Source organism: Symphalangus syndactylus, chromosome 2 (genome assembly GCF_028878055.3).
Source record: "Symphalangus syndactylus isolate Jambi chromosome 2, NHGRI_mSymSyn1-v2.1_pri, whole genome shotgun sequence".
NCBI lineage: Eukaryota > Metazoa > Chordata > Mammalia > Primates > Hylobatidae > Symphalangus > Symphalangus syndactylus.
Window position 1 is genome coordinate 113,100,460 of NC_072424.2, and position 25,800 is coordinate 113,126,259.

General features: G+C 37.7%; 1 protein-coding gene and 1 long non-coding RNA gene across 13 annotated transcripts in view; one reads left to right on the top strand and one right to left on the bottom strand.

Annotated features, from left to right (window-relative positions):
* The window catches only part of LOC134735626 (uncharacterized), a 53,325-nt gene extending 35,183 nt beyond the window's left edge, over window positions 1-18,142 (top strand). The window contains exons 2-3 of the long non-coding RNA XR_010118913.1: window positions 14,643-14,669; window positions 18,115-18,142. This is a non-coding gene — a long non-coding RNA (uncharacterized lncRNA). The remainder of the gene's footprint in view (window positions 1-14,642; window positions 14,670-18,114) is intronic.
* The window catches only part of AHI1 (Abelson helper integration site 1), a 220,960-nt gene that overhangs the window by 3,516 nt on the left and 191,644 nt on the right, over window positions 1-25,800 (bottom strand). For 5 of the 12 annotated variants that reach the window (XM_055264859.2, XM_063631260.1, XM_055264811.2 and 2 more), the window contains 4 exons: window positions 13,581-13,639; window positions 3,529-3,549; window positions 3,218-3,320; window positions 945-1,007 (listed from right to left, as the gene is read on the bottom strand). In XM_055264859.2, the coding sequence (XP_055120834.2) occupies window positions 984-1,007; window positions 3,218-3,320; window positions 3,529-3,549; window positions 13,581-13,639 (207 nt within the window). In that variant the 3' untranslated portion in view covers window positions 945-983. Of the gene's footprint in view, window positions 1-944; window positions 1,008-3,217; window positions 3,321-3,528; window positions 3,550-4,877; window positions 10,060-10,507; window positions 10,569-13,580; window positions 13,640-25,800 lie in introns of those variants that run through there. The other 7 variants (XM_055264846.2, XM_055264854.2, XM_063631234.1 and 4 more) reach the window with 7 other exon arrangements.

Sequence of the window (25,800 nt, forward strand, 5' to 3'; positions counted from 1 at the left end):
GATGAACGCTAACAGCAAAGGGACCTGAAAGCTAGGAGACAGCAGGGATGTGCTGAAAGAGGGAGAAGACATCTAACCAAAAGACAAGAATAAATGCAAAGCCATTCCTTCTCTATCTTCTCGTAAAGTATCTCTGTAATCTAACAGAGGAAGAAAGTAACGAAGCAAAGGCCTTTTTAAAGGCTCTTGTGATGAAAAGAGAAAGAAACATTCTTCTTCTTTTTTTGTTTGAGATGGAGTCTCGCTCTGTTGCCCAGGCAGGAGTACAGTGGCCCAATCTCGGCTCACTGCAAGTTCCGCCTCCCAGGTTCACGCCATTCTCCTGCCTCAGCCTCCTGAGTAGCTGCGACTACAGGCGCCCACCACCATGCCCGGCTAATTTTTTGTACTTTTAGTAGAGATGGGGTTTCACCGTGTTAGCCAGGATGGTCTCGATCTCCTGACCTTGTGATCCACCCACCTCAGCCTCCCAAAGTGCTGGGATTACAGGTGTGAGCCACCGCGCCCGGCCTAGAAAGAAACATTCTTCTTAGCAAGCTTATGAAAACAAGTATGAAACTAGGTTAGTGTTTGCGTGTATGTTATGTCTGGGGAATAAGATTCATAAAAATACTGGGCAATGGCCAGGCATTGTGGCTCATGCCTGTCATCCCAGCATTTTGGGAGGCTGAGGCAGGCGATCACTTGAGGTCAGGAGTTCGAAACCAGCCTGGCCAACATGGTGAAACCCCATCTCTACTAAAATACAAAAATTAGCCAGGTGTGGTGGTGGCTGCCTGTAATCCCAGCTACTCGGGAGGCTGAGGCAGGAGAATCACTTGAATCCAGGAGGTGGAGGTTACAGTGAGCCGAGATCGCACCATTGCAGTCCAGCCTGGGCAACACAGCAAGACTCCCTCTCAAAAAAACAAAAACAAAACACAACAAAAAAACTTGGACCTTACCCCACAAGACATTCAATCCAATAGATCTTCCCTGAAGGTTTACTTCTGTGGCAAGACACCAGGCTAAGGGGGAGGAAAAAAATGTGAGTATGTATTAAATAATAGCCCCTGACTGGAAGCACTGGCCATCTAATCAGAGTTAATATACAAAGCAATGTGTAAGAGAAACAGCCCTGAACTTGGGGCAAGAAGATTAATTTCTAGTTCAGGCACTTTGTAGCTGTAACTTTGAAACCTTGGTTTCTTTAAATGTAGAAACAACAGGCTGTATTAGAAAATTCTAAAAATTACATTCATTTTGAAAGAAATGATCAAGTAGTAAATATACACTAAGATAAATTAGAAAATGCACAAAGTTAAAATAGAAGAAAAAAATTACTATAATCTTACTACTCAGATAATTATTGATGTCCTTTGATGTATATTACATAAACTATTTTATAATCTTTTTTACTTAAAAATCATAAACATCTTTTCATGTCCATAAAAATACTTCCATAATATGATGAATAACCATACAATATTCTGTTATACAAATACTTCATATTTTAATCAACTCTTTATTTTAAAAACACTGCTTGAAAGAGTAGCCTTTTAACTAAATCTCTCCATGTATACTTGAATACTTTCCTATAAGAGATTCCTTGAAGTTGAACTGTCAGGTCAAATAGATGCACATTTTGAAAACAAAACAAAACAAAACAAAACCCCTAACATATTACCTAATTATACTCCACAAAGAATGGATCAATCTTATAGCATTACCAGCAGTGTAAGCGGGAATCCACATCCCATTTTCTCATCAGTACTAGGTATGTATCGTAAGTTTGAAACTTGTCATTTTGAAAGGGTAAAATACCATCTCATTTTATAGTTTTAATTTTCATTAATTCGATAAATGGATGGTAAACATTTTTCATATGTCTGTTGCCATTTATATTTATCCCTTTAAGAATCCTTTAAGAATGTCCTGTGTATACCTTTGTCCTGTTTTTCTACTGGTGTGTTTTTTTTTCTTGTTGAAAAACCTCCTCTTAGAGCTTTTTATTTGTTAAGGGTATTACTCCTGGCCAGGCGCGGTGGCTCACCCCTGTAATCCCAGCACTTTGGGAGGCTGAGGCAGGCGGATGGCTTGAGGTCAGGAGTTCAAGACTAGCCTGGGCAACATGGCAAAACCCTGTCTCTACTAAAATACAAAAATTAGCTGGGTGTGGTGATTCGTGCCTGTAGTCCCAGCTACTCGGGAAGGCTGAGGCAGGAGAATCACTTGAACCTGGGAGGTGGAGATTGCAGTGAGCTGAGATTGCACCACTGCATTCTAGGCTGGGTGACAGAGCAAGACGTCTCAAAAAAAAAAAAAAAAAAAAAGAGTATTACTCTTCTATGGGTAAATCTCTTCCATTGCAGGTTATTGTTCATTTAAAAATTCTATGATTTTTTTTCTTTTTGACCTGCATAATTTTAAAGTTTCCATTATTTAAAAATCTGTTTTATAATGTTTTCCAATTCTGGTATCAAGATTAAAAATCATTCCTTAGCCCATGATTATATAACTATTCATCTATATGCTTCTGTACAATTAGATTTTAGTTTTCTACAGTGGAAAAATAAAAATATGAAAATTTTACATCTAGTTCCTACAAAATGACAAATTCATAAACGTGGACATGAACAGCTTTGTAACATTTCACTTTCAACAGAAACTTCACTTCTACTTAATAGAGAAAAGGCCTTCTGGCAGGCCTTTCCTATACCCCAACCCCTACCATCCAAACACATTTTCCCACTGGTGTGTCTCGGTGGAAAAACTGGCCCACTCTTGAGCTGTAATCCTCTGGAGTTCCTTAGGCCCCCAGGGACTATCACTCTGCTCTGACACCGCAGATGGCTCCTTCTCAAGTGGCTCTTTCCTCTCAGTTTGTAAATATTCTTGTTATTCCCCTCTTTATAAAGATCTTGTCTATACCCGGTGTTTTCCACTAGTTACTGCCTAGCTTTTTCTTACCTTTAAATTCCAGATTCTAAAGAGAGTAAGACTATCTTACAGTCTTTTTCCCTTTGGGCTGGAGACAATCTGATTTATGCTTCCGGGTTTCTCCATCAAAACTATCTTCTCCAAGGTCGCAAATGGCCTCCTGGTTACAGATCCCAAATGAGACTTGTCAGTCCTTATTTTACTTGCCTCTCTCTGGTATTTGTCCTTGCTGACCATGCTTTCCTAAATCTTTTCCAGTTGACAACATAGCGCAACTTTCTATTGGTTTTCCCCTTACCTCTATTAGAGTGACTTTTCGGCCTGCTTGCTTGTTCTTCCTCATCTGTGTATCCATTATGTGTCCTTGGTCCTCATGGCTCTGTTCTTTGCTCATTTCAGAACTATAGGAGGGAAAGATCAGAAACAAGGAGCCAGTAAAAGAGAGCTGAGCTAAAAGCTCAGACGAGGCTTTGATCTAGGGACGTGGCAGTGGAAATAAAAACGGGGATAAATGTGAGGATATGACAGAGAAAAACATCTGGCAGAACTAATGAGTATACATGGGGGTGACAGACAGGGAATTGCTTAAAATAACGTAAACAGACAAACCTTTGGCTGGTTGGGCTCCTTCTTAGCCATGATAAAGGGACAAGAATAAAATGTCAAAATCTTAAACTATTATCTGTGGACTTACAGAATAAAATAAATTTCATCTGTCTCAGAAAAATATTAGATGCTTGGGAAAAATCAGAAAGTTCTATCAACTTAGGTAGAAACACACACACACACACACACACACACACACACACACACACACACGTAAAAGTATAGGACATTCATTCACGACAAGAAAAGAAATGAAGGAAGATTATATATAAGAAAGCTGTAATATTCTGATCTGTGGAATGAGCAATGTAGCTTTTCAAATGATTCAATGGCAATAGCAAAATATAAAACAAATGTTTTGTGGATGAGTGTGTAGTAATGCACTTTATATTAGGAGAAAGAAAACACAAAAACAATGAAAAAAAGGAAAACTGAAGAATGGAACAGAGTATCTTCTCTCTAAGTTGTCTAGGAATGGTGAGAAACACCACAGAGGAGCTTGAAAAAGATGCAAGAATTTCAAAATCAGCTATTAAATAGGACTGAATAGGGATTCTTGTGAACCAAATGATATTTCCCCAAAATTCATATGTTGACGCCTGAACTCTTAATGTAACTGTATTTGGAGACAGGGGCTTCTAGGGAGATAACTAAGGTTAAATGGGGTCAGAAGAGTGGGGTTCTAATCTAATAAGACTAGAGTCCTTAGAAGATGGAAAGATGAAACCAGAGCGTGCTCTTTTTGCACAGAGAAGAGGCCATGTGAGGACACAACGAGAAGGCAGCCATCTCCAAGCCAGGAAGAGAAGCCTCACGGGAAACCAATCCTGCTGACACCTTGATCTTGGGACTTCTAGCCCCCAGAACTGTGTGAAAATAAGTTTCTGTAGTTTAAGCAATGAAGTCTGTGGTATTCTCTGTGGCACCCTGAATAGACTAATAAAGAAATGTATAAGTAAGTGAAATGAAGTCAGATGACTGAGAATGAAAAGGTCAGAAATTACAAAGAAGAAAGGACAGTAAATTTAGATAGAATGATAAAAGAACAAAGGAAAGGTTAAGTTCTGAAAAAAAGCACTGATAACACAATCTTAATCTTTCTGAAGTGTACCCTTTTGGCCTTCCAAGGAATCTATATTCTAGACTGATAAGGTGAATAAGGGAAGCAAGCCAAAGATAATACAGCAGAGACAATGATACAATGGACTGTGGCAAACTGGAGAATGGATGACTCATCTAAAGGAGGCAGTCCATCTCAGCTCATTGATGGATGTCATCAAAGAATGTAGAGCTGTGGTCCAGAACTCTGGATTATTTTCAAGAAGTCAGAAATCTGTATTTCTTTTAGGTGAAAATTTTTTTTTTTTTTTTTTTTTTTTTGAGATGGAGTCTTGCTCTGTCACCAAGGCTGGAGTGCAGTGGCACGATCTCGGCTCACTGCAAGCTCCACCTCTCGGGTTCACACCATTCTCCTCCCTTAGCCTCCCGAGTAGCTGGGACCACAGGCGCCTGCCACCTCGCCCGGCTAATTTTTTGTATTTTTTAGTAGAGACGGGGTTTCACCGTGTTAGCCAGGATGGTCTCGATCTCCTGACCTTGTGACCCACCCGCCTCGGCCTCCCAAAGTGCTGGGATTACAGGCCTGAGCCACCGCGCCTGGCCTTAGGTGAAATATTTAAATATCTGGGCAGCTAATTACACACACACACACACACACACAAACATACACACGAGACCCCATGCATACTTGCTGGTCTGAGAGTATCCCAGGCACTGCCATACTTTTGTGCCTTAGCTCCTGACTTCTAGGCCCTATTCTTCTTGTTTACCCTGTCGTGTCTATATGGTCTTTAATTCTGTCTTCATCTTTGGCTTTCTCTGACCACTAAAGCCCACTCTAGGAAGATCAGACTGTAGTGATCCTCTTTCTTCTTTTATCTCTCACAATCTATACACAATCTATCAAAAAGCTACCTTGAAAATACATAGAACATCTAGACCTTTGCTTGTAGCCCAGATAGAGTAGGAGGAACCAGATTTACCTCTTGTTTAAAACAACAACAACAACAACAACAACAACAAACCTGAACAAAATACACGAAACAACAATTTTCAAGATACTGAGCCACAGATGATGAAGATCTGCAAAAGGTCCCCCTCAAGTATCCAGCAGTGAACTGATGAGTGCACACATCTGGGAAAATTACTTGAGGCCCGGAACAGTGTTTATTCCCACTAGCAATGAACAGAACTGTTCCCGAGGAAGCCCAGACACTGGCCTTACTAGACAAAGACTTAAAATCCGTAATTAAAAATGTGTTCAAAGAACTAAAGGAAACATGTATGAAGAACTAACATATGAGCAATGTCTCATTAAATAGAGAATATGAATAAAGAAATAGAAATTACACAAGAAGGAATACTAAATCTACGCAAACTATTCTAGAAAATTGAAGAGGTGGGAATTCTTCCCAAATTGTTTCATGAAGCCAGCATTATCTTCTTATCAAAATCAGCTTAAGATGTTACAAAAAAAAAATTACAGACCCATATTTCTCATGAACGAAATACAAGAAGTTCTAAAGGAAATTTTAGCAAATCAAATTCAACAAGCGTTATCCTTTATAAAAAGGATAACACACCACTAAGTAGGGTTTATCCGAGGAACGCGAAGTTGGTTTAACATTTCAATATCAATGTAACTCACCATATTAAGAAATTTAAAAACAAAAACCATAGATTACTTAACCAATGCAAAAACACGTTTGAGAAATCAAACATCTATTCCTGACAAAAACTCTTAGGAGTTTTTGCCCTAATAAAGGGCATTTATAAAAAACCTAGAATAACATCATACTTCATGGTAAAAGATCAAATGCTCCTATTCATTTCCCGCATGATCAGGAACGTGACAAGAATGTCTATTCTAACTAGTTTTATTCAACATTGTATTAAAGGTTCTACCCAGTGTAACAGGGCAAAAAAAAAAAAGAAAGAAAAAAAAAGAAACAAAAGGCACCCAGATTGTGAAGAAAGAAAACTGTTTTTTATTTGCATGCTTGTCTGTCTACATAGAATATCTCATGGAATCTACTAAAAGCTATTACAACTAACAAGTGAGTTTAGTAGGTTGGCATAAAACAAGATCGACATACAATAATCAGTAGTATTTCTATCAACTAGCAACAAATACCTGTAAATTGAAACTTAAAAACAATACCATTTACATATGAAATATGTAGGAATAAATCAACCAAAGACCTATACACTGTATGTCCAAGACCTATACATTGAAAACTAAAAAACATTACCAAGAGAAATTAAACAAGTTGTACATAAATGCAAAGATATATCATGTTAATGACTCAGATGATTGAATACTGTTAAAATGTCAATTCTCCCCAAATTAATATCTGGATTAAATGCAATATCAACTGGAATATGCTATAGAAATTGATAAGCTAATTCTAAAATTCATGTGGAAATGGAAAGAACCCTAAATATTAAATAGCCAAGCCAACTTTGAAAAGGACAAAGTTGGAGGACTAATACTACCTGATTACAAAACTACTCAGTAACTAAAATAATGTGGTAGTAGCATAAAGATAGAGGAATAGAAAAATAATTGGCTGGGTGCCTTGGCTCACACCTGTAATCCCAGCACTTGGGGAGGCTGAGGCTGGTGGATCACTTGAGGCCAGAAGTTTGAGACCAGCCTGGCTAACATAGTGAAACCCCATCTCTACTAAAAATACAATAAATTAGCTGGGTGTGGTGGTGTGCACCTGTAATCCCAGCTACTCATGAGGCTGAGGCAGGAGAGAATCACCTGAACCCAGGAGGCGGAGTTTGCAGTGAGCCGAGATCGTGCCACTGCACTCCAGCCCGGGCGACAGTGCAAGACTCCATCTCAAAAAAACAAAACAAAACAAAACACCCAGCATTAGCTTGTGTAGTGGTGTATGCTACTCAGGTGGCTGAGGCAGGAGAACTGCTTGAACCCTGGAGGCAGAGGTTGCAGTGAGCCAAGATCACACCACTGCACTCCAGCCTGGATGACAAAGGGAGATTCTGCCTCAAAACAAACAAACAACCCTCCCCCGCCAAAAAAAACCCAAAAGAGAAATAGAAAAAAGACAGACCATAAACAGACCCACATTTATAAGAAGAGCTGATTTCAACAAAGGTGCAAAGGCCATTCAGTTGAGACAGAGTTGTTTTTCAAAAAATGATGCTGGAACAACTGGATATCCAAATGCAAAAAAAAAAAAAAAAAAAAAAAAAAGAAAAAAGTAAACTCTGATCCAAAACTCACATCACATATTACATATACAAACTAACTGAAAACAGTTCATAGTCTTAAATAAAAAATTATAAAACTTCTACAAGAAAATATAAGAGAAAACTTTAGTGGCTTTGGGTTGGCAGAGGTTTCTTAGATATTATACTACAGCATGATTTGGTAAAAGAAAAAATTTGATAAATGGGACTTCAACAAAGTAAAAAACAGTTTGCTCTTCAAAAGTCACTGCCAAAAGAATAAAAAGGCAAAACACAGATTAGGAAAAATATTTGAAAATCACAGTTGATAAAGAACATATTTAGAATATATAAGTGACTCTTAAAACTTAATAAAACAAATAACCTATTACAAATGAGCAAAAGATCTGAACAGAAATTTCACCAAAGAAGATGTATGCATGGAAGGTAAGCACATCAAAGGATGCTTAACATCATTAGTTGTTGGGGATATGCAAAATCAAACCACAATGATATATCTCTACATGTATTAGAATGGCTAAATTAGAAACACTGACCATATCAACTATTGGTGAGAAAGCAGAACTCATACATGTTGGTAGGACTGTAAAAAGGTACAATTGTACGGAAAACAATTTGGCAGTTTCTTAAAAAGTTAAGCATAAACCAACTATATAATCCAGCCATTCTACTCCAAGGTGTCACCCAAGAAAAATGAAAGCATAACCTTCTTCAATGCCTCTTTCAGTGATACGATGTTAAACAAACAAAAAACCCCCTATGTTCATACAAAGACTTGTACATAAATGTTGATATTAGCTTTATTTGTAGTAGCCACAAAAACTTGTACATAAATGTTGACATTAACTTTATTTGTAGTAGCCGCAAAGTGGAAATGATTCAAAGGTCCATCAACAAAGGTACATGAATAAACAAACTGTGGTATTTAAAACTCTAGACAGTGAGAGAAAGTAGATCAGTGATTATCAGGGGATGCGGCTCAGGGAGATGTAGGAGGGCAAAAATTACAAAAGAGCATCAGAAGTCTTGGAGAGATGGGTATGCTCATTACCTTAATTGTGGTGATGATGGTTCATGGGTATTTACCCATGTCGAAACTTAAACCGTTTTATTTTATTTTATTATTTTATTTTTTTGAGATGGAGTCTCACTCTGTCTCCCAGGCTGGAGTGCAGTGGCACGATCTCGGCTCACTGCAATCTCCACCTCCCAGGTTCAAGCGATTCTCCTGCCTCAGCCTCCTGAGGAGCTGGGATTACAGGCGCCTGCCACCATGTCCGGCTAATTTTTTTGCATTTTTAATAGAGACGAGGTTTCACCATGTTGGCCAGGCTGGTCTCGAACTCCTTACCTCAGATGATCCGTTTGCCTCGGCCTCCCAAAGTGCTAAGATTACAGGCGTGAGCCACCGCGCCCGGCCACAATTTATTTTATATCAAGTGTATCTCTTTATAAGTTAGAAATATATATGCATACACAAAATCTGACCTCTTTTCACTAACTTCATTGCTCCCACTTTTTTCCAAGGCACCACTGCCAAGTCTCACCTGGATAATTCCAGTATTATTTTAACTGGTCTTTCTGATTCAACCCTTGTCCATTAATGTCTATTATTATCTTAAATGTCAGAAGGATTCTGTTAAATTGTTAAGTCACTTCCTGTGTTTAATGGCTTCCTACTTCACTTGGTGTAAAAGCCAGAAGTCTTATAATAGTATATAAGATCTTGTTACTGTCTCTGATTTTATCCAATCTCTCCCACTTGCTTACTCTACTCTAAAAAGCCTAATTTCCTTACTTTTCTTTGAGGGTAACAGGTATGCTTCTGCTTCAGGGCCCACTGCACTTGTCTTCTACATACTCACATGACTCAATTCCCTGCCTCCTTCCACTTTTCCCAGGCCTTCTCTCACGCTCTGATTTACAACTGCAACCTTCATGTCTCCTTTCCTTTCCCCTACCCATGCTTTATTTTTCTCCACAGTGTAGCACACATCTGGTATAATTAGACATTTTACTTATTTTGCATATAAGTAAATAAAATGTTAGCTCCTTATAGCAGGGATTTTTATCTGTTTACTGCTGTATCCTCAGTGCCTAGAACACTGTGTGTGACATTGTAGGTGCTCAGCAAATCTATATTTAGCAAATGACTATTATATGTCTGTCTTCCTTGCCACACTGGGCACTTCCACAATGTACAAGTTGTGTATCATATCATTCGTCACTGCATTTCAGTGCCTAGTATAGCACCTGGAACAGAGAGCAGATGATCACATTTTCCCAATTGGACTGATGCTCACAAATGAACTACTGACACCTTGAAAGGCTAATCCTGATCCTTCCTCTTTATGGCAGTAGCATCGAGGTCTAGGACAAGACCAAATTCTTGATACAGACAAATAATGTTTGCTCAGGGTCATGTAAAATGCTGGGCAAATACAGCAAGACATGTCTCCTAGCCCCACCTTCCAATCATCAGATGCCCTCAAAACACTCACACTGCATTCTTCTAGAGCCACAATCTCTATCCTGTTTTTTTCTCCCACTGCAATTCCCCAACTCCAAGACACTAATCAGTCAGTCTCCTCCCACTCTCTCCCTTCTCTTCATAGCCGTATGCTCCTTTAGACTAGTTCTTTCCCACACCACATCCAAATGCCCTCCCATGAGGCAGACAAAAGCTCAGTTGAAGCCTTACCTTCATCTAGAGGCCTTCTCTAGCTATGCATATTCCTCCTGCCTTCTCATTCAGCTCTCTTCTGTAATTACAATTTGCATCACATCATTTTGCACCTAATTATATAATTGGTTGCCTTCTAAATGCTTCTTATTTCTATTTCCTCATCTGACCTGTAATGCTTCTTTAATATCTCTCAATGCATCTAGCTCACTGCTGAGCACACTGCGAGGTCACACACACGACAATAAATGCCTTTAATTTTAGAAATTGGGGGTGGGATGAGGGTTTAAAAAAGGCAGAAAATGGATAATAAAAGTAAAAATTTAGAAGAAAAGTGGTGAGTAGCAGGATTATTTTAGAAAAAAAATGTGGACTATAAACTACCTCTTCATAAATGAAAGAGCCTGGAATGGTTATTTTAAAGATGGAAAAAAATATACAGTGGAGTGACAGGATGCTTGGAATTGACATTTATAGCTGCACCATATTAAGAAGAGATTTCATTCATTTAGTTCAGATTTCAAGGTTTATAAATAAATGACTTTAATATGATTAACTATATGAATTAACCACCCTCTGAACAAAGCTGTTAATGAAATAAAGGATGCTATGTTAAAAAAAACCCAACAAAATTCAATACAGGCTATATTAGTAACGACGGAACATTAATACTACTTGTTAAGGATGACAGCATATTTATAGCAGCCTCATTACCAACTCTGACTTAGGCAGTAGATAATATATGAAGAACACCATGGGGCATGCAGTACATGTACAAAATGTAGAAGTTTAAGATTTTCAGGAAAATACCTTTGTTAAATTAACCTATAGAAGTTTCTTCTAGATACCTTAAAAAAGAGAATGTAACTTTACTAAAATGTGTATAAATTGCTTGCACAGAAGTGACTGACATTTCTCAAAAAAAAAAAAAAAGAAATTCAAGTGGAAAGTAATAAGAGGCTGTCTATGTGGCTCATTTACATATATTGGTCAACCAACTAATAAGCAAAAGTTACAAACTGAAAGGCAGGGCTGCAAAGAAACAAAAAATTAGCCTCTGTCCATTTACTTGGGTACAAGAAACTCATTTAGGTAAATCAAAGAAATGACTTCTTTGTACGTGCTGGGCTCTAGTGTTTCCACCACCAACTCGCCTACAGTTTTCAAGTCATGAGAAATCTATCTTAATTCATCCTTACTTCTAAGAAATTGTAAGTAGGGAAAGTCCAAAAGCTTTAGATGAACTTGGGCATTTAGACATATCTGAACTTCTCATGAAAATTTTTATTTTCAGAAGCATCTTCAAAAAGAGAAGTTAAGCTACACTGACATCCTTTAGAAGCCGAGATGTTTATGAGGTTTTATTGAACTTTAATCTGGAGGGCATGACATGGATCTCTGTATCTCGTGAAAACTGGTATAAAATGTAGACTGAGTGAGGAGTATGTAGCAGACATTTTTTCATTTGCATAATATTAAGTAAAAAGTTCTAAAAATTTTTATGAAACATGTTCAAAGACACCAAGATCACTGTTCCCATGATGTGTTAAACATGGTCATTTTTTTTGGTTGTTGAAACAGTCTGTCCTTATTGTTTCTAGTGTATTTTGTTGTTGAGTATACACTCCTTAGGGTCAGTGACTGTTTATCTACTATTACGTAAAATTTTAAATGTCCAGAGACTGGAACTAAAAACATATCTGACTGATAACAGTAAAACAAGAAACTATAAAAGCTGGAGAGATTATAGAAAGAATTTCTAAGGTATCTTCTAGATCATGATTCTGTGATTTTTAAAAATTACATTTGTCTTTCATCTGTACAGTGAAATATGTCTTGTTAAATGCTGCATGATTTTATTAGACAATTCCTGTAAATAACTGTCATCTGAATCAGAATTTTTGTACTGGAAGAGACATATTATTCTTCAAATTGCCAAAGCATATAGCAGGGTTAACTTGAACAAATATTTTCCCCAAGGAAGCTCAGCAGGGATTGTCTGTGCGCATGTGTGAGTAAGCAAGCACCCAGCAATGTATGTGGGGTGGTGGTGATGGGATGGGAGGGTATGATAGCTAAGCTGTTCAAGGCTGTCACACTTCTGTTATATTTTATTAGTAATGTAATTTGAATATAAAATTTGGACATAATGTTAGGTCCAAAAGATAATCTAAAATGATAAAAATTGAGAAATATTTTGGGAATGCTTTGATGTGAAATTTTTTTTTGAGGTAAAAGAGTGACTTCTGATGGGTACATTAAGTGACACAGCAAGTACTAATTAAAAATCTAAAAACTTTCCAGAGTTCTTTTAAAATAAATACTTCAAAATAAATTACCCAAATACATTAAGCATTTATAGAAAATATATAATGACAATGTTCCGCTTATTAGCTTTTTTCTTAATGCTTCAAAAAAGGCATTCATAATTTTACTTTTAACAAATCATTCACTTGTTTTCAGTTAATGTTATTTCAAAATAGTACTCAAATAAAAATAAATGACAAAATAGGTCCTCTAAAGTTTTGTGTGATACTAGTTTAATAGGATTTCTTATAACTTTGTAATAATGCACATTCTCAGAGTCCAACTATTAAAATATTCATAGTTTAAACAGCCGGGAGCGGTGGCTCATGCCTGTAATTCCAGTACTTTGGGAAGCCGAGGCAGGTGGTTCACCTGAGGTCAGGAGTTCAAGACCAGCCTGGCCAACATGGTGAAACCCTGTCTCTACTAAAAATACAAAAATTAGCCGGCGGTAGTGGCACATGCCTGTAATCCCAGCTACTTGGGAGGCTGAGGCAGGAGAACTGCTTGAGCCCAGGAGGTGGAGGTTGCAGTGAGCTGAGTCTGTGCCACTGCACTCCAGCCTGGGTGACAGAGCAAGACTCTGTCTCCAAAAAAAAAAAAAAAAAAAAAAAAAAAAGAAAAGAAAAAAAAATTCATAAACAAGCTAAACTCCTTTAAAATCAACTATCTGAAATTTAACTTATAGTTTGATAATGTTATAAAAATGAGAAATGGAGAAATTGTCCTTAAAAGAAAACCCCAACCATTTATCACTGCAAATTATTTTGAAGAAGTTGCTTACTGTGTTATAGATTCTGAGCCTAGTTTGAAGTCCTGGGACTTGTTCTTATTGATTGATTGCTGTGGAAAAAAAGGAAAAACAAGTAGTCAGTAAAAAATGAGAAAAGACAACACAGTCAATATTCACATGCTGAAAACCCACCAACTTCCTGAATGGGGAGAGAATATGCCTGTTCTGAACAGGAATATCTATGCCCATCCTGAACATATACTGTCTATCAGGACAATATATTTGCTCCCATGAAAAACCAAGGAAGTAGTTCTCCAGAGAGTTTAAGCACTCTTTATAAGTAAAGTCAGCTTTCAGGTATGTGACAAAAAAAAAATCAGTTGTGAATCGGTTTAAATTAATCTCCCAATACAATGTCGTATATTACTTAAGCTCTAAATATATCTTTCAGCCTGCATCTTTCCTTCATATTCTTTATCGTACACTCTACATTTTCATAGTGATACGCATTGAACTGTATGCAAGAGTTTGAATTTGAAAGCTCTTTAAATCTACAAAATGTGTTCAGTATATCTTGTTTTATTAATGGCACGTTTGTGAGAAAAACAATAAGCACTTTCAAGGGTACCAAATTATACCCTGAGCATTGGATACTTCCTTTAGAATCTGAAACATTAACTTCAAATTAAAGTATACTGTGGGAAATTGAGTTTGATATGATATATAATATTCTATAAATCAACCTAATGTTGCTATAAAATGAATTGCAATTTTTTTTTAGAGATAATCACGTTATGGAAAGGATCCGTTTAACACTCACAAAGAAAATATGAATTGTTACTATGTTGAAGTTCAATAATATACAAATGAAAGAGATATACCATATGTTCCTAATTATTTCAGTAATCCAGAAAACATAAAAACAAAATGAAATGAAAGAAAAGGAATAGAACCTTCTCTTTCAGTCTTGTTTGAGTAACTGCTTTCCCAGTGTTATCTCTACTGAAGCTTGTTTGGCCTTTTTAGATTTCCTTCTTCACAATCAGATTTCTGCAAGATCATCCTTCGGCAAGATTTGGCACTATCTTTAAACAAGCATTACTTTTCTTACAGATTTCAAGAGGACATTATGCTTTTCTGGTAATTATATGATTATTACTGCTAGCTGTATAGCTTTAAGTCAAGCATAGTAAAAACAATTAAAGAGCAAGGAGACTCTGTGGTGAAAGGTGAGTGTTGTAACAGGTGACCCATTTGGTAGAACAACAAAAGAATCCATGACATCTTAATTTTTCTCCACCAGTGGAATTGCTCTGACTCAGTTAAAACGTGTTTGGGAAAAAAGTACATACACATGGGAAATTTCAGATTCAACTACTAATTCAGACTGCCCTCATCCAATAGAGCAATAAGCAAAGAAAATCATCAAAACCTCAGAAAGCACCATCATAACAGAAATTATCTTGTTTCTTCCCAGACTTGTGAAATAAATTCTAAACACAGCAATCAAATTAAATGGGAAATGTTTTACTCTTTTCTTTTTTTTAAGAGATGGGGTCATGCTTTGTTGCTCAGGCTGGAGTACAGTGGCATGATCATAGCTCACCGTAGCCTTGAACTCCTGGGCTCAAGCAATCCTCCCGCCTCAGCCTTCTGAGTTGCTGGGATTACAGGTGTGCGCCTCCATGTCCAGCTATTCTTTACAAGGTCTCGGTATCATTTTTATCTCTTTGCCCATGGTAAGACCAGCATCTTACTATCAGTATAGGTATGTATGAAACTTGATAAAACTTTTCAAAAAATAACTCAACATAAGGGCTCTAATCAGAAATTCTCATCAATTTGAACCTATTCCAGAGGCTGAGGGGAGAGAAGTCATACTGAACTGTATACCAGTGTTAAGCCAATGTTACTTTTAATTATTTTTTGTTATCCTGAAAAATGAATAACAATATGTTGCCATGTGCAGGTCTTGCCAATTCTGCTAAGTCTGTTCATGTGAAATGGATACTGTGATATCCTCAGAAAGTTTGTTTTAGGTATGTTAAACATGGTCCCTGCCATCTTTTCTACTGTGTATTCCTATCACTGGCATACCCAAATCCTTTTTAATGATGCAGAGGCAGCTTAGCCTGTGTTCAAATTATATGATTCCTAAGTTAATAGGGGTTCCACATTACAAAGTTTACCACTTACTTGAAAAGGACACTGACTTAACTAGGACCAATATTTGACTTCTAAACACCTTTACTCACTCATTTCTTGGTCTCAGCAGCAGTACGTCATATAGGTAGTTACTCATGGAGGCAGAAGCAGGGGGAAGAAGGAGGTGTCTCTGTGAGCTGTTTTGTTTTATTTTACCTTTAAACCAAAAAGCCCCCAAGGCTGGTGTGCAATCAGCCCGCAAATACCCCCCACCATCGACAAGGCCAAAGAACATGACTGCCCTTCTTTCCACACACACTTCTCAGAAAGTTGTTTTATGACTTTGTTTCCTCTTCATGGATATCATTGATTTAGAGAGGAGGGGATGAAGAGAGGAAAAATGAGCAAAGCAAAAGTGATGAGTGAAAGGACCAGAATCTAGAGAGTTGTGCTTTCCAAACCCTCACAACTTGTTAGTGATGCTTTTAAATTTAAATGCAATGAGAGTTAACATAAAATAAATCATTAATGGAATGATTAAATGCTTCCACTGATTATGTGGAAATTTATAAGGAAGAAAACAACTCATAGATAGCTTTGTAAAAGAGAAATGGGCTATGCAAACAATTCCCCCAAATATTTTTATAAACTTGAAGAATGAATATAAAATTAGGTTAATGTTCAATCAATGTATGTTACATCTAGCACACGAGATTTAAATAAGGCAAATTTATGATACAGTATAGTTCTATTTTTACATGCGGCTTATATACCTCATGATAGATATACCTTTTCCATATAACTTCACAGTTTGTTTATATCTACTTTGTAGGAGTTTTTAAAAAAAGGATGCAAGAGAGGAAAAACAACTAAGGTTGGTGGTTCCATTCGTGTCTTGGTTCTGTCATTAACTCTATGTGGCCTGAGTAAACCACTTAGCCTCTCTTGGGGTCTTTTTTTTTTTTTTTTTCTTCACTTGAAAGTAGATGAGGGTTCAAAATAAAAACATAAGCATCATAGCACCATTCTCTTATTTTACAGACCAGGAATTGGAGGCCCAGAGTTACCAAGGTTATAGAAGTAGTCTGAAGGTTATACTAGTGTTTTTCAAACTGATTTAATGGCAAAACTATTTTCAATACAATTTTATTCAAAAGGCTCATGTATAAATATGTGAAAGAAGAATTACTCTGGGTGAAACTAGGTTTACATGGCCTGGCACCCCCTACTTCCCAATCCTATGCCCCCAGATCCCTGAGGAATAGGGCTCTATAAATGACAGTTTACAAACTATTGGAGTATACAAGCTCTAAACAAGACTAGAAAGGTTTCTTTCATTGCTACAACTCTGTTTCCAGGAGCACAATTTTAGGATTTTAAATATTCACATAAGTTTGAAGTTTTCTTTGACTTTAGAATGTATGTATGTGTATATTTGTTTATTCACTTACTTTCTAATTTGAGACAGGATCTTGCTGTCACTCAGGCTGGAGTGCAGTGGCGTGATCATAGCTCACTATGGCCTTGACCTCCTGGGCTCAGGCCAACCTGTGGGCTCAGGCCAATCTGTGGCCTCAGTCTCTTGAGTAGCTGGGACTACAGGTGTATGCCATCATGTCTAATTTTTTTTTGATTTTTTAGTAGAGATGAGGTTTCACTATATCGTCCAGGTTAGCCTTAAACTCCTGGCCTCAAGCAATCCTCCTGCCCCAGCTTCCCAAAGTGCTAGAATTATGCGCATGAGCCACCAGGCCCGGCCTGATTTCAGAATTACTGATAATGTATCTGGTTTACTTGATGTTAAATCCTCCAATTATAATGCTCTTCTTTAAGGGAAAAAATTCTTCTGTATTAAGATGCAGTTTCTAGAAGCATACTGTAACAAAAAGTGAAGACCGCCGGGTGTGGTGGCTCACACCTGTAATCCCAGCACTTTGGGAGGCCAAGGCAGGGAGATCACAAGGTCAGGAGTCCAAGACCAGCCTGGCCAACATAGTGAAACCCCGGTTGCTACTAAAAATGCAAAAATTAGCCGGGTGTGGTGGCGGGCACCTGTAATCCCAGTTACTCGGGAGGCTGAGGCAGGAGAATTGCTTGAACCCAGGAGGCGGAGGTTGCAGTGAGTCAAGATTGTGCCACGGCACTCCAACCTGTGAGACAGAGCGAGATTCCATCTCCAAAAAGTGAAGACCATCCTGATCACGATTTGTAGTTTTGGATACTAATTGTGCCAATTAAAAACAGTAACAAATACTTATCTGTGGGGCAGCATAATTAGGAGGGTGTTTTGGAAGATAAGGCAAAATAGGTGAGAAAGTCTATTTAATCTTTGAGGGGTGAGACCTAGATAAAAACTTATGAGATTTGGACTTTATAGACAAATATGGAGCCAACTAAGATTTATGCACCGGTAGGTCACATGATTTGTTTTCTATTTTAGGAAAGTATCTTCAGGAGGCAGGTAAAAGGTGCAATGAAGACTGAAGAATGAGAGAATGGATATTGTTATCAGCAGAGACCAGAAGGCTGTATACCAGGCAGTGGCTGTTACACGGAAATATCCTTCCCAAGTTCGTTCCCTTCAATTCACTCTAAAAAAAAATGGCATTCCTTAAGGCCCCGTCTTCTACCCTTTGTCATTTTCATTCTTGACACTCCTCTATTCCCATGGATTCAGATATCAAGTTTTCTTCAGAATGTAACAACTTAGCAATGGTTAGTTTTCAGCAAAGCAAGTTTAAATATAGCAATTTTTCTGAAAATATACTTGGATTCATAAATTTTAATCAAAACTATCTTGCAAATATGAGTTTTTAGCAAATCTCTCTTAAGCCTCATAGATGCCTGCAAGGTATCTGCAATTGGCTGTTGCAGGTGCTATGAACTTTACAGGTCTCAAATTGAAGTCCTTCCTATATTCTTACACACTGAGATGTTTCAATTAGAAAGTCAGAATTCTTTTCCTTCACATGGATTTAGTCATCAATTCCTAGCTCCTTATTATTTTTGGCTTGAATTATTGCAACAGCCCCTTCTGGTCTTACTTCTTTCAGTAGGCTTTTCCCAGTCTTTCAGAGCTTCTAGAAGGAGCTTTTGAAACAACCAATATGATCAGGTCATCCCCTTGCTTTAAATATTTGATGGCTCCTTACCACCTTCAGGATAAAATTCACCTCCTTAACCTGCCAGCCAAGGACCTCCTCAATCCTGTCCACTTGTTAAGTCCAGCTTTTTCTGCTTTCTACCTTGCATCCTAAGCTGCAGCCATTATGAAACATTTCTGGCCACAGTAGGCTTTTGCACATGCTGTTTCTAATGCCTCAAATGAATCCTCCCACCCACCCAGCTCCTCTTAAAACCTAATTCATCCACTTCTCACCACATGGTCTCATAGTTTCCCTTCACCGTCCTTTTATTGCTTTTGTGTTTCATTTTGTGACTCTCTGATTAAAGTTACTTTCACCTGTTAGACGTACGTTCCATAAGTGCAAGGACTATTTTTGTTTTATTGACCATTATACCATCCAGACTGTCTTCTACTACAGTGCACGGAAAACCAGCAGGCACTCAAAGTATGTGTTAAATGAATAAATAAAAATGCCAATGCTGGTAGGTGAGTGGGGATGGGGATCACTGATTGAATAAGGACCAGAAGAATGTGAGAAAGGAAAATGACCAAAAGCACAACTGGAGAGGTCTGCCATAGAAAGGAAAAGCAGTTCCTTCTCTGATACCCGAAAACAGCTGCAGGAGGGTAAAATTACAGAAATATAGAGAAAGTAGGGATGAAAATGTGAGGGGATTCATATTATATGGCCTCTCTTCAAGAAAGCAGAAGACCAAGTCAACTTGGAGTAAGAAATCAGCAGCTTGAGTGAGAAACGTGGACATTCTTTTCTGACCTGCTGCTGTAGAGAATGGGGTAGAGTCAGTAGGGAAGAACAAAAAAGATGACCAAGACCACAGGCCTCATGAGGTAGGTAATCACAAATCTCATGAAGAAACAGTGTCAATACAATACTATAATTTTTACAAAAGCTATGATTTAATACCAGAGTAGAAGTGAGAAAAATGGGCAACTTGTTGTGCCCCCACCAATCCTGGGCACTAGTGAAAGAAATGGACAACTAAATGTCCCCCCACCAGGCGTGAGGGTTGGTGAGACAAGTGAAACACTCCAAGTGCTACTGATGCATCTGGCATCATATTGCTAAATAACCCTGCTTTTATTTCCTAGTGGTCTGAGAGGCCTGGTTTGAGAAGAATGAAAACTGATGGCAGACAACCACGGAGGCAAGAAGCACCAGAATGCACTCCCTTTCTTAGAATTCCTGCAAACTGAAGGGTCATTTGGGTTACCCACTTCCTCTTTTGGGACTAAATTATTTCCTAATCTCTTATCACTAGGGAATAGTTCTTCCCAAACCAGGTCACCAAAATACAGTGGTGTGTAAGAGGTGGCTGCTTAAAAACGCCTATAGCAATGGGGAAGCGGTAAGAGAGGTAAAAAGAGAACAGACTCATTAAGTACAAAAAAATTCAAATAAAAGAGTAATAAAAGCAAATTTGTTCCAACATGTTGAAACATCTTTTATTTTATGCATGGCTTGTCTGAATAAAAGACACACTTAAATAAGAAAAAGTTCTTCCCTTTTTATGTACCTAAAGGGGAACCATATTAAAATGAGAGACCAATATGACCCATTATTGTGATTGCTAAGTAATTATAAAAATATTAGCATACAGTTGATTTTCCATAGTTTATGAAAAGATTAGCGTATGGTTAACTTCTGAAGCAAAGGAAATTAACATTAGTCAATAGATATCTAAATTTAATCATTAGACATTTTATATATACTCATCACTTTGAGTCTCACAAAGCTGGATATATCTTTATGTAAAATTCTTGTTTTTAAGTAGGGTAGTCTACAGCTCATATACCACTACTCATACACTGGCAGTTAATGGAATAATGTAAGCAAAATTACTTTACAGGATCTTAAAATGAAAAGTTTTTTATTTTACACTTATAAGTGTTTTTTCCTTTAATTACAATGTTTATATTGTAATTTATATATATTATACATAAAAATTAAAATAGAGCAGTGGTTCTCAACTGGAGAGTGAGGGGTGATTTTGACCCCTGGAGAAATCTGGCCGTGTCTGAAAGACATTTTTGATTGTCACAAGTGGGAAGAGGTGCATCTAGTGGACAGAGGCCAACAATGGCACTAACCATGTTATAATGCACAGCATATTCCCAACAACAAAGAATTATCCAGCCCCAAATGCCAACAGTGCCGAGGTTGAGAAACCCTGGAATAGAATGGTTGACAAAACAAAGAGGATAGCAGAGTTAGGGTGATGGAGAACTTCCAAAAAAAGGTCATGCTGCTTGTCAAGTCAGAAGATACAACGACTGATACTAGTCAATTTGGCCACTGTCTAAAGGACAATTTATGACTAGGAATGATTCGTGGGAAGTTCTCTCAATAACATCTTTCACATTTTAGATTTGTAATAGACTTTTAGAGGGATGTTACTAATATTTAGGTTAATCCTCTGCTTTTTTTTTGCGACACAGAGTCTTGCTCTGTTGCCCAGACTTGAGTGCAGTAGCACGATCACTATTCACTGCAGCCTCATCCTCTCAGGCTAAAGCGATCCTCCCACCTCAGCCTCCCAAGCAGCTGGGACTACAGATGCACACTACCATGCCTGGATAATTTTTGTATGTTTTATAGAGATGGGGTTTCACCATGTTGCCCAGGCTGGTCTCGAACTCCTGAGCTCAAGTGATCCATCCACCTTGGCCTCCCAAAATGCTAGGATTAAAAGCACGAGCCACTGTGCCCTGCCGAACCTTTGAAAAAACATCATGAAGAGCAAATATGTTACTTGATAAAAACAAGCCTTAGAATTTGAGAATTTATAGTATTCTCTAAACTAAGTTTTAACGGAAGATCTGTGTAAGAAAATGAGATGTGGCAGAGGCTGAGCTCAGAGACTCAAATCAGCTAAATAAGGAGTGGGTTGCTAAACAGAAAAGCAATTCATCCCTAGGTTATTCTGTCAAACTTTCAATTAACGAGAATTTAGGAAGATATCGAGGAAATGACACATTCCCTAAACCTTGTTTTGTAGTTAAACTACAGGGGGATTTTGTTATGTTCCCTTCATTTCAGAACCACTGGCAATTATCTAGGTACTGCCTTCAGGCTGGATAAACTGAGAAGATAAGCAGCCTGCAGGGTCTCACCTTGTAGAGAGTTAAGAGGGTCCTGGAAACATGGAGAGCACTTGCCCAAAGTGGCAAGAAACAGGGCTGTTGTGGGAGAAGAGACAAAGCAGGGGCTGAGGTACATATATCAAATACAATGGCAGAGGCACAGGTGGAAAAGAAGCAGTCAGATGAGTTGCCAGACCTTCAAGAGAATCAAGGCCTTATAAGTTCCTTTCAGAGTAGGAGAGAGTCCCTATGAACTTCTCGAGGCTTTGAGATTCCTCTGTGTAGGTCATTTCGGGACTCTATTGTTGGGAGTGGAATCTGTGGGTGTGAGGTAAAGGTAACTCACACAGCCTTTGCTGTTACATCACTGGGATACCACCCACCTTCTTTATGGGACACTTATCTCTCTAGACTCCAGAATATCACGTATTTTTCAAATGTAAATAACATTTATATGAAATTAATACTTTTTATTCAAAACAGGTGTTATAAGTTATTGAAACAAATTATGGGGAAAGAAAAAACAATTAGTGCTATCTGCATTGAAATTCTTCAAGGGACACAAATAAGCACTTTAGTTTTTTTTTTTTTTTTGAAACGGAGTTTCACTCTTGTTGCCCAGCCTCGAGTGCAATGGCGTGATCTCGGCTCACTGCAATCTATGCCTCCTGAGATCAAGCGATTCTCCTGCCTCAGCCTCCCTAGTAGCTGAGATTACAGGCATGTGCCACCACACCCAGCTAATTTTGTATTTTTAGTAGAGACGGGGTTTCTCCATGTTGGTCAGGCTGGTATCAAACTTCCGACCTCAGGTGATCCACCTGCCTTGGCCTCCCAAAGTGCTGGGATTACAGACGTGAGCCACCGTGCCTGGCCGCATGTTAGTTTTAACTTACTTATAAGGTAAGACTTCAGGTCAGTTTCATCACTATCCTTGAAATATATAAAGTTAGTTTTGATTCAGTTCTCTTCAGATAAAGAAAGAAAACTTCAAATACTACAAAAAGTTTAAAGCAAATCCAAGCATAAATTAATTTTATTAAATATAATGGAGATAAATCACTGTATTTTCTTTGATGAACAGAATTACTAAAGTAAAAAAATACAAATTGATATTATTCTTTAGCAATAGAAAAGAAGCAACAATTACGACCATATTTCCAATGATTTAGTGTATATTAACCAACTACTGGCTATTTGGAAAACCTGTTTCACCATAACAAAAATCTGCACTGTCTATTAAAAATTTGTTGTTGGACTTAACATAATAATAAATCATATTATTCCTATGATTAACAATAATTCAGATTCATTCCTGTTACAGGGATCAGTAAATGGAAAAAAATTTTCTCTATAAAGTGATATTTGAAAATAGTGTTACACAGCACAATTATTAGATACTTTGAAGACTAAGAAAAACACATGCACATTGAGGGCAATATATTTATTGCCTACCATTTTTCTGAGAGGCTGACAGATTCACCAATGTAAAATTTTGCGTGTGTGTGTGTTTGGCTAGAAGAGGAACTACCATGAAGTTATCTAATGCTTTTGGGTTCTCTGTTCTTGTTTTGAACTAGGCAAGAAAGCAGCTGTTCCTGAAAATAACTAGAGTGTACACTTTGGTTTAGAATAGTCTGTCCTTTGGAATTAAGCCAGCATGCTCTTATTGACTCTACATGCTTAATAAAATAATGAAAATTATTAAGACATTCCTCTGCTCATGTGAAGATTAGCTATAATAGATATTTTTGTAATTATCTTGAATAGCAAAACCAATAACTATTATTCATTTAATGAATTTTTAGAGAAGAATATAAGCAAAAATAACAGTAGTTTCTCCCCATCTTAAAAAATAATCTAACATTTCTGTGCATACTTATTACCGTACATCTAGCATTTATATAAAAACACACTTGACTGTATTAATGTTGAAACACTAATAGAAGGTAAATAGTACTTTCCTACTTTGGGTTTTGTTTTTTAGAAATAACAACAAAGAAAACAGCATTTTCGGGAATTAAAAAAACAGATTTTAGGAATCAAAAAAAGAAAACTGGGTATTTTGGTACCTAAAAATGGTTAAAAAATAGGATTGTCTCTGCTAATTAGAAAAGAGGCCAGGAGTGGTGGCTCGCACTTGTAATTGCAGCATTTTGGGAGGCCGAGGCGTGCAGATCACTTGAGGCTAGGAGTCTGAGATCAGCCTGGCCAACATGGTGAAACTCCATCTCTACTAAAAGTACAAACATTAGCAGGGCGTGGTGGCCCACACCTGTAGTCCGAGCTACTTGGGAGACTGAGGCAGGAGAATCACTTGAACTGGGGAGGCAGAGGTTGCAGTGAGCTGGGATCCCATCACTGCACTCCAACCTGGGTGACAGGGCGAGACCCCGCCTCAAAAAAAAAAAAAAAAAAAAAGATGTCAAAGATATATTGAGAAAAGAAAAAGCAGAATCTTAAGTATGATCCTAGTTTCATAAACATAAAAAATAGAAAAAGACATGTATTTATATATGCAAGAACATTTTTGTAAGCATATGCAAGAAACAGAATGAGCATAAATATTAGCAGGACAGAAGACTCATTTTTCATTTTATACTATTCTTTACTGGTTAAAATTTTAAAACTATGAACATATATTATTTTTTATAGTAGAACAACTCTAGTAATTAAAAAAAATTTTAGTAGTAACTTTCCTCCCCAAATAAATGGATCATAAAGGTTAATGCTTAGGCTAGCAAAAATAAAAAGGCTAAAACCAAAAAAAGTCCAAAATACAAAAAATAGAATAAAGTTTGTCAGCACTACTCGTTTTCAAAGCTTCTGAGTTTCTCTCCTTCCTGGTAACACTTATATTCTCTTTTCTGTTAGATGCAATTTGTAGCACACCTTGGTGAAAATGTTATGGAATGAACTTGGAGGAAAACATTTTCCTGCTCCCACTCCCCTGTGGTATAAGTTGTTACTGATTTGTTTCGGGATGATTAACTCATCTCGTCCCCTCCTCCTCCAGTGAAGAGCCAGCAACAAATGCTGCCATCACCCACTAACATTTCAATGAACCAGATGAAATGCTGGAAGGTACCTGGCACAATTAGCAACAGAGCAGGTGTGTTCCACTTGGAAGAACATGTAAGATGCAGCAGCTGCCAAGCTATTAAGAGGTATAATTTTACTTCTTATTCTATAGTTTGAAAAGAAATAATTTTAAAAAGGAAAGAAAATGATTGAGGTTTGTTTCCTTTTTTCATTAAAAATATAGAGTACAATTCTTAAAACTTACACATGAAGAAGGGTACAATGAAACAAACACCAAACGGATGTGGGCTGGGCACGGTGGCTCATGCCTATAATCCCAGCAGTTTGGGAGGCTGAGGCAGGTGGATCACTTGAGGTCAGGAGTTCGAGGCCAGCCTGACCAAACTAGCGAAACGCTGTCTCTACTAAAAATACAAAAATTAGCCAGGCACGGTGGTGCACGCCTGTAATCTCAGCTACGTGGGAGGTTGAGGCATGAGAACTGCTTGAACTTGGGAGATGGAGGTTGCAGTGAGCTGAGATCTCACCACTGTACTTCAGCTTGGCAATAGAGCGAGCCTGTCTCAAAAAAAAAAAACAAAAACAAAAACCAACCAATCAACCAAAGAAAACAAAAACAAACAAACCAAAAAACCAGGGACGTAAAAAACCAGTGTGATACAGAACCTGGCTAACTGTGCAGGTACCAACTGTATGTGTGTGTTGCTAACTAGGTGGTGGAGGAAAATGGGCACTGGCCTGAGAATATGGAGGCCATGCTCCTAATTAGCAGCATCATTTTAAATGAACTTCTTATAGCTTCCCGGATCTCAATTTCCTGTAGAATGAAGGAGTTGATTAGAATCACTAAAGATG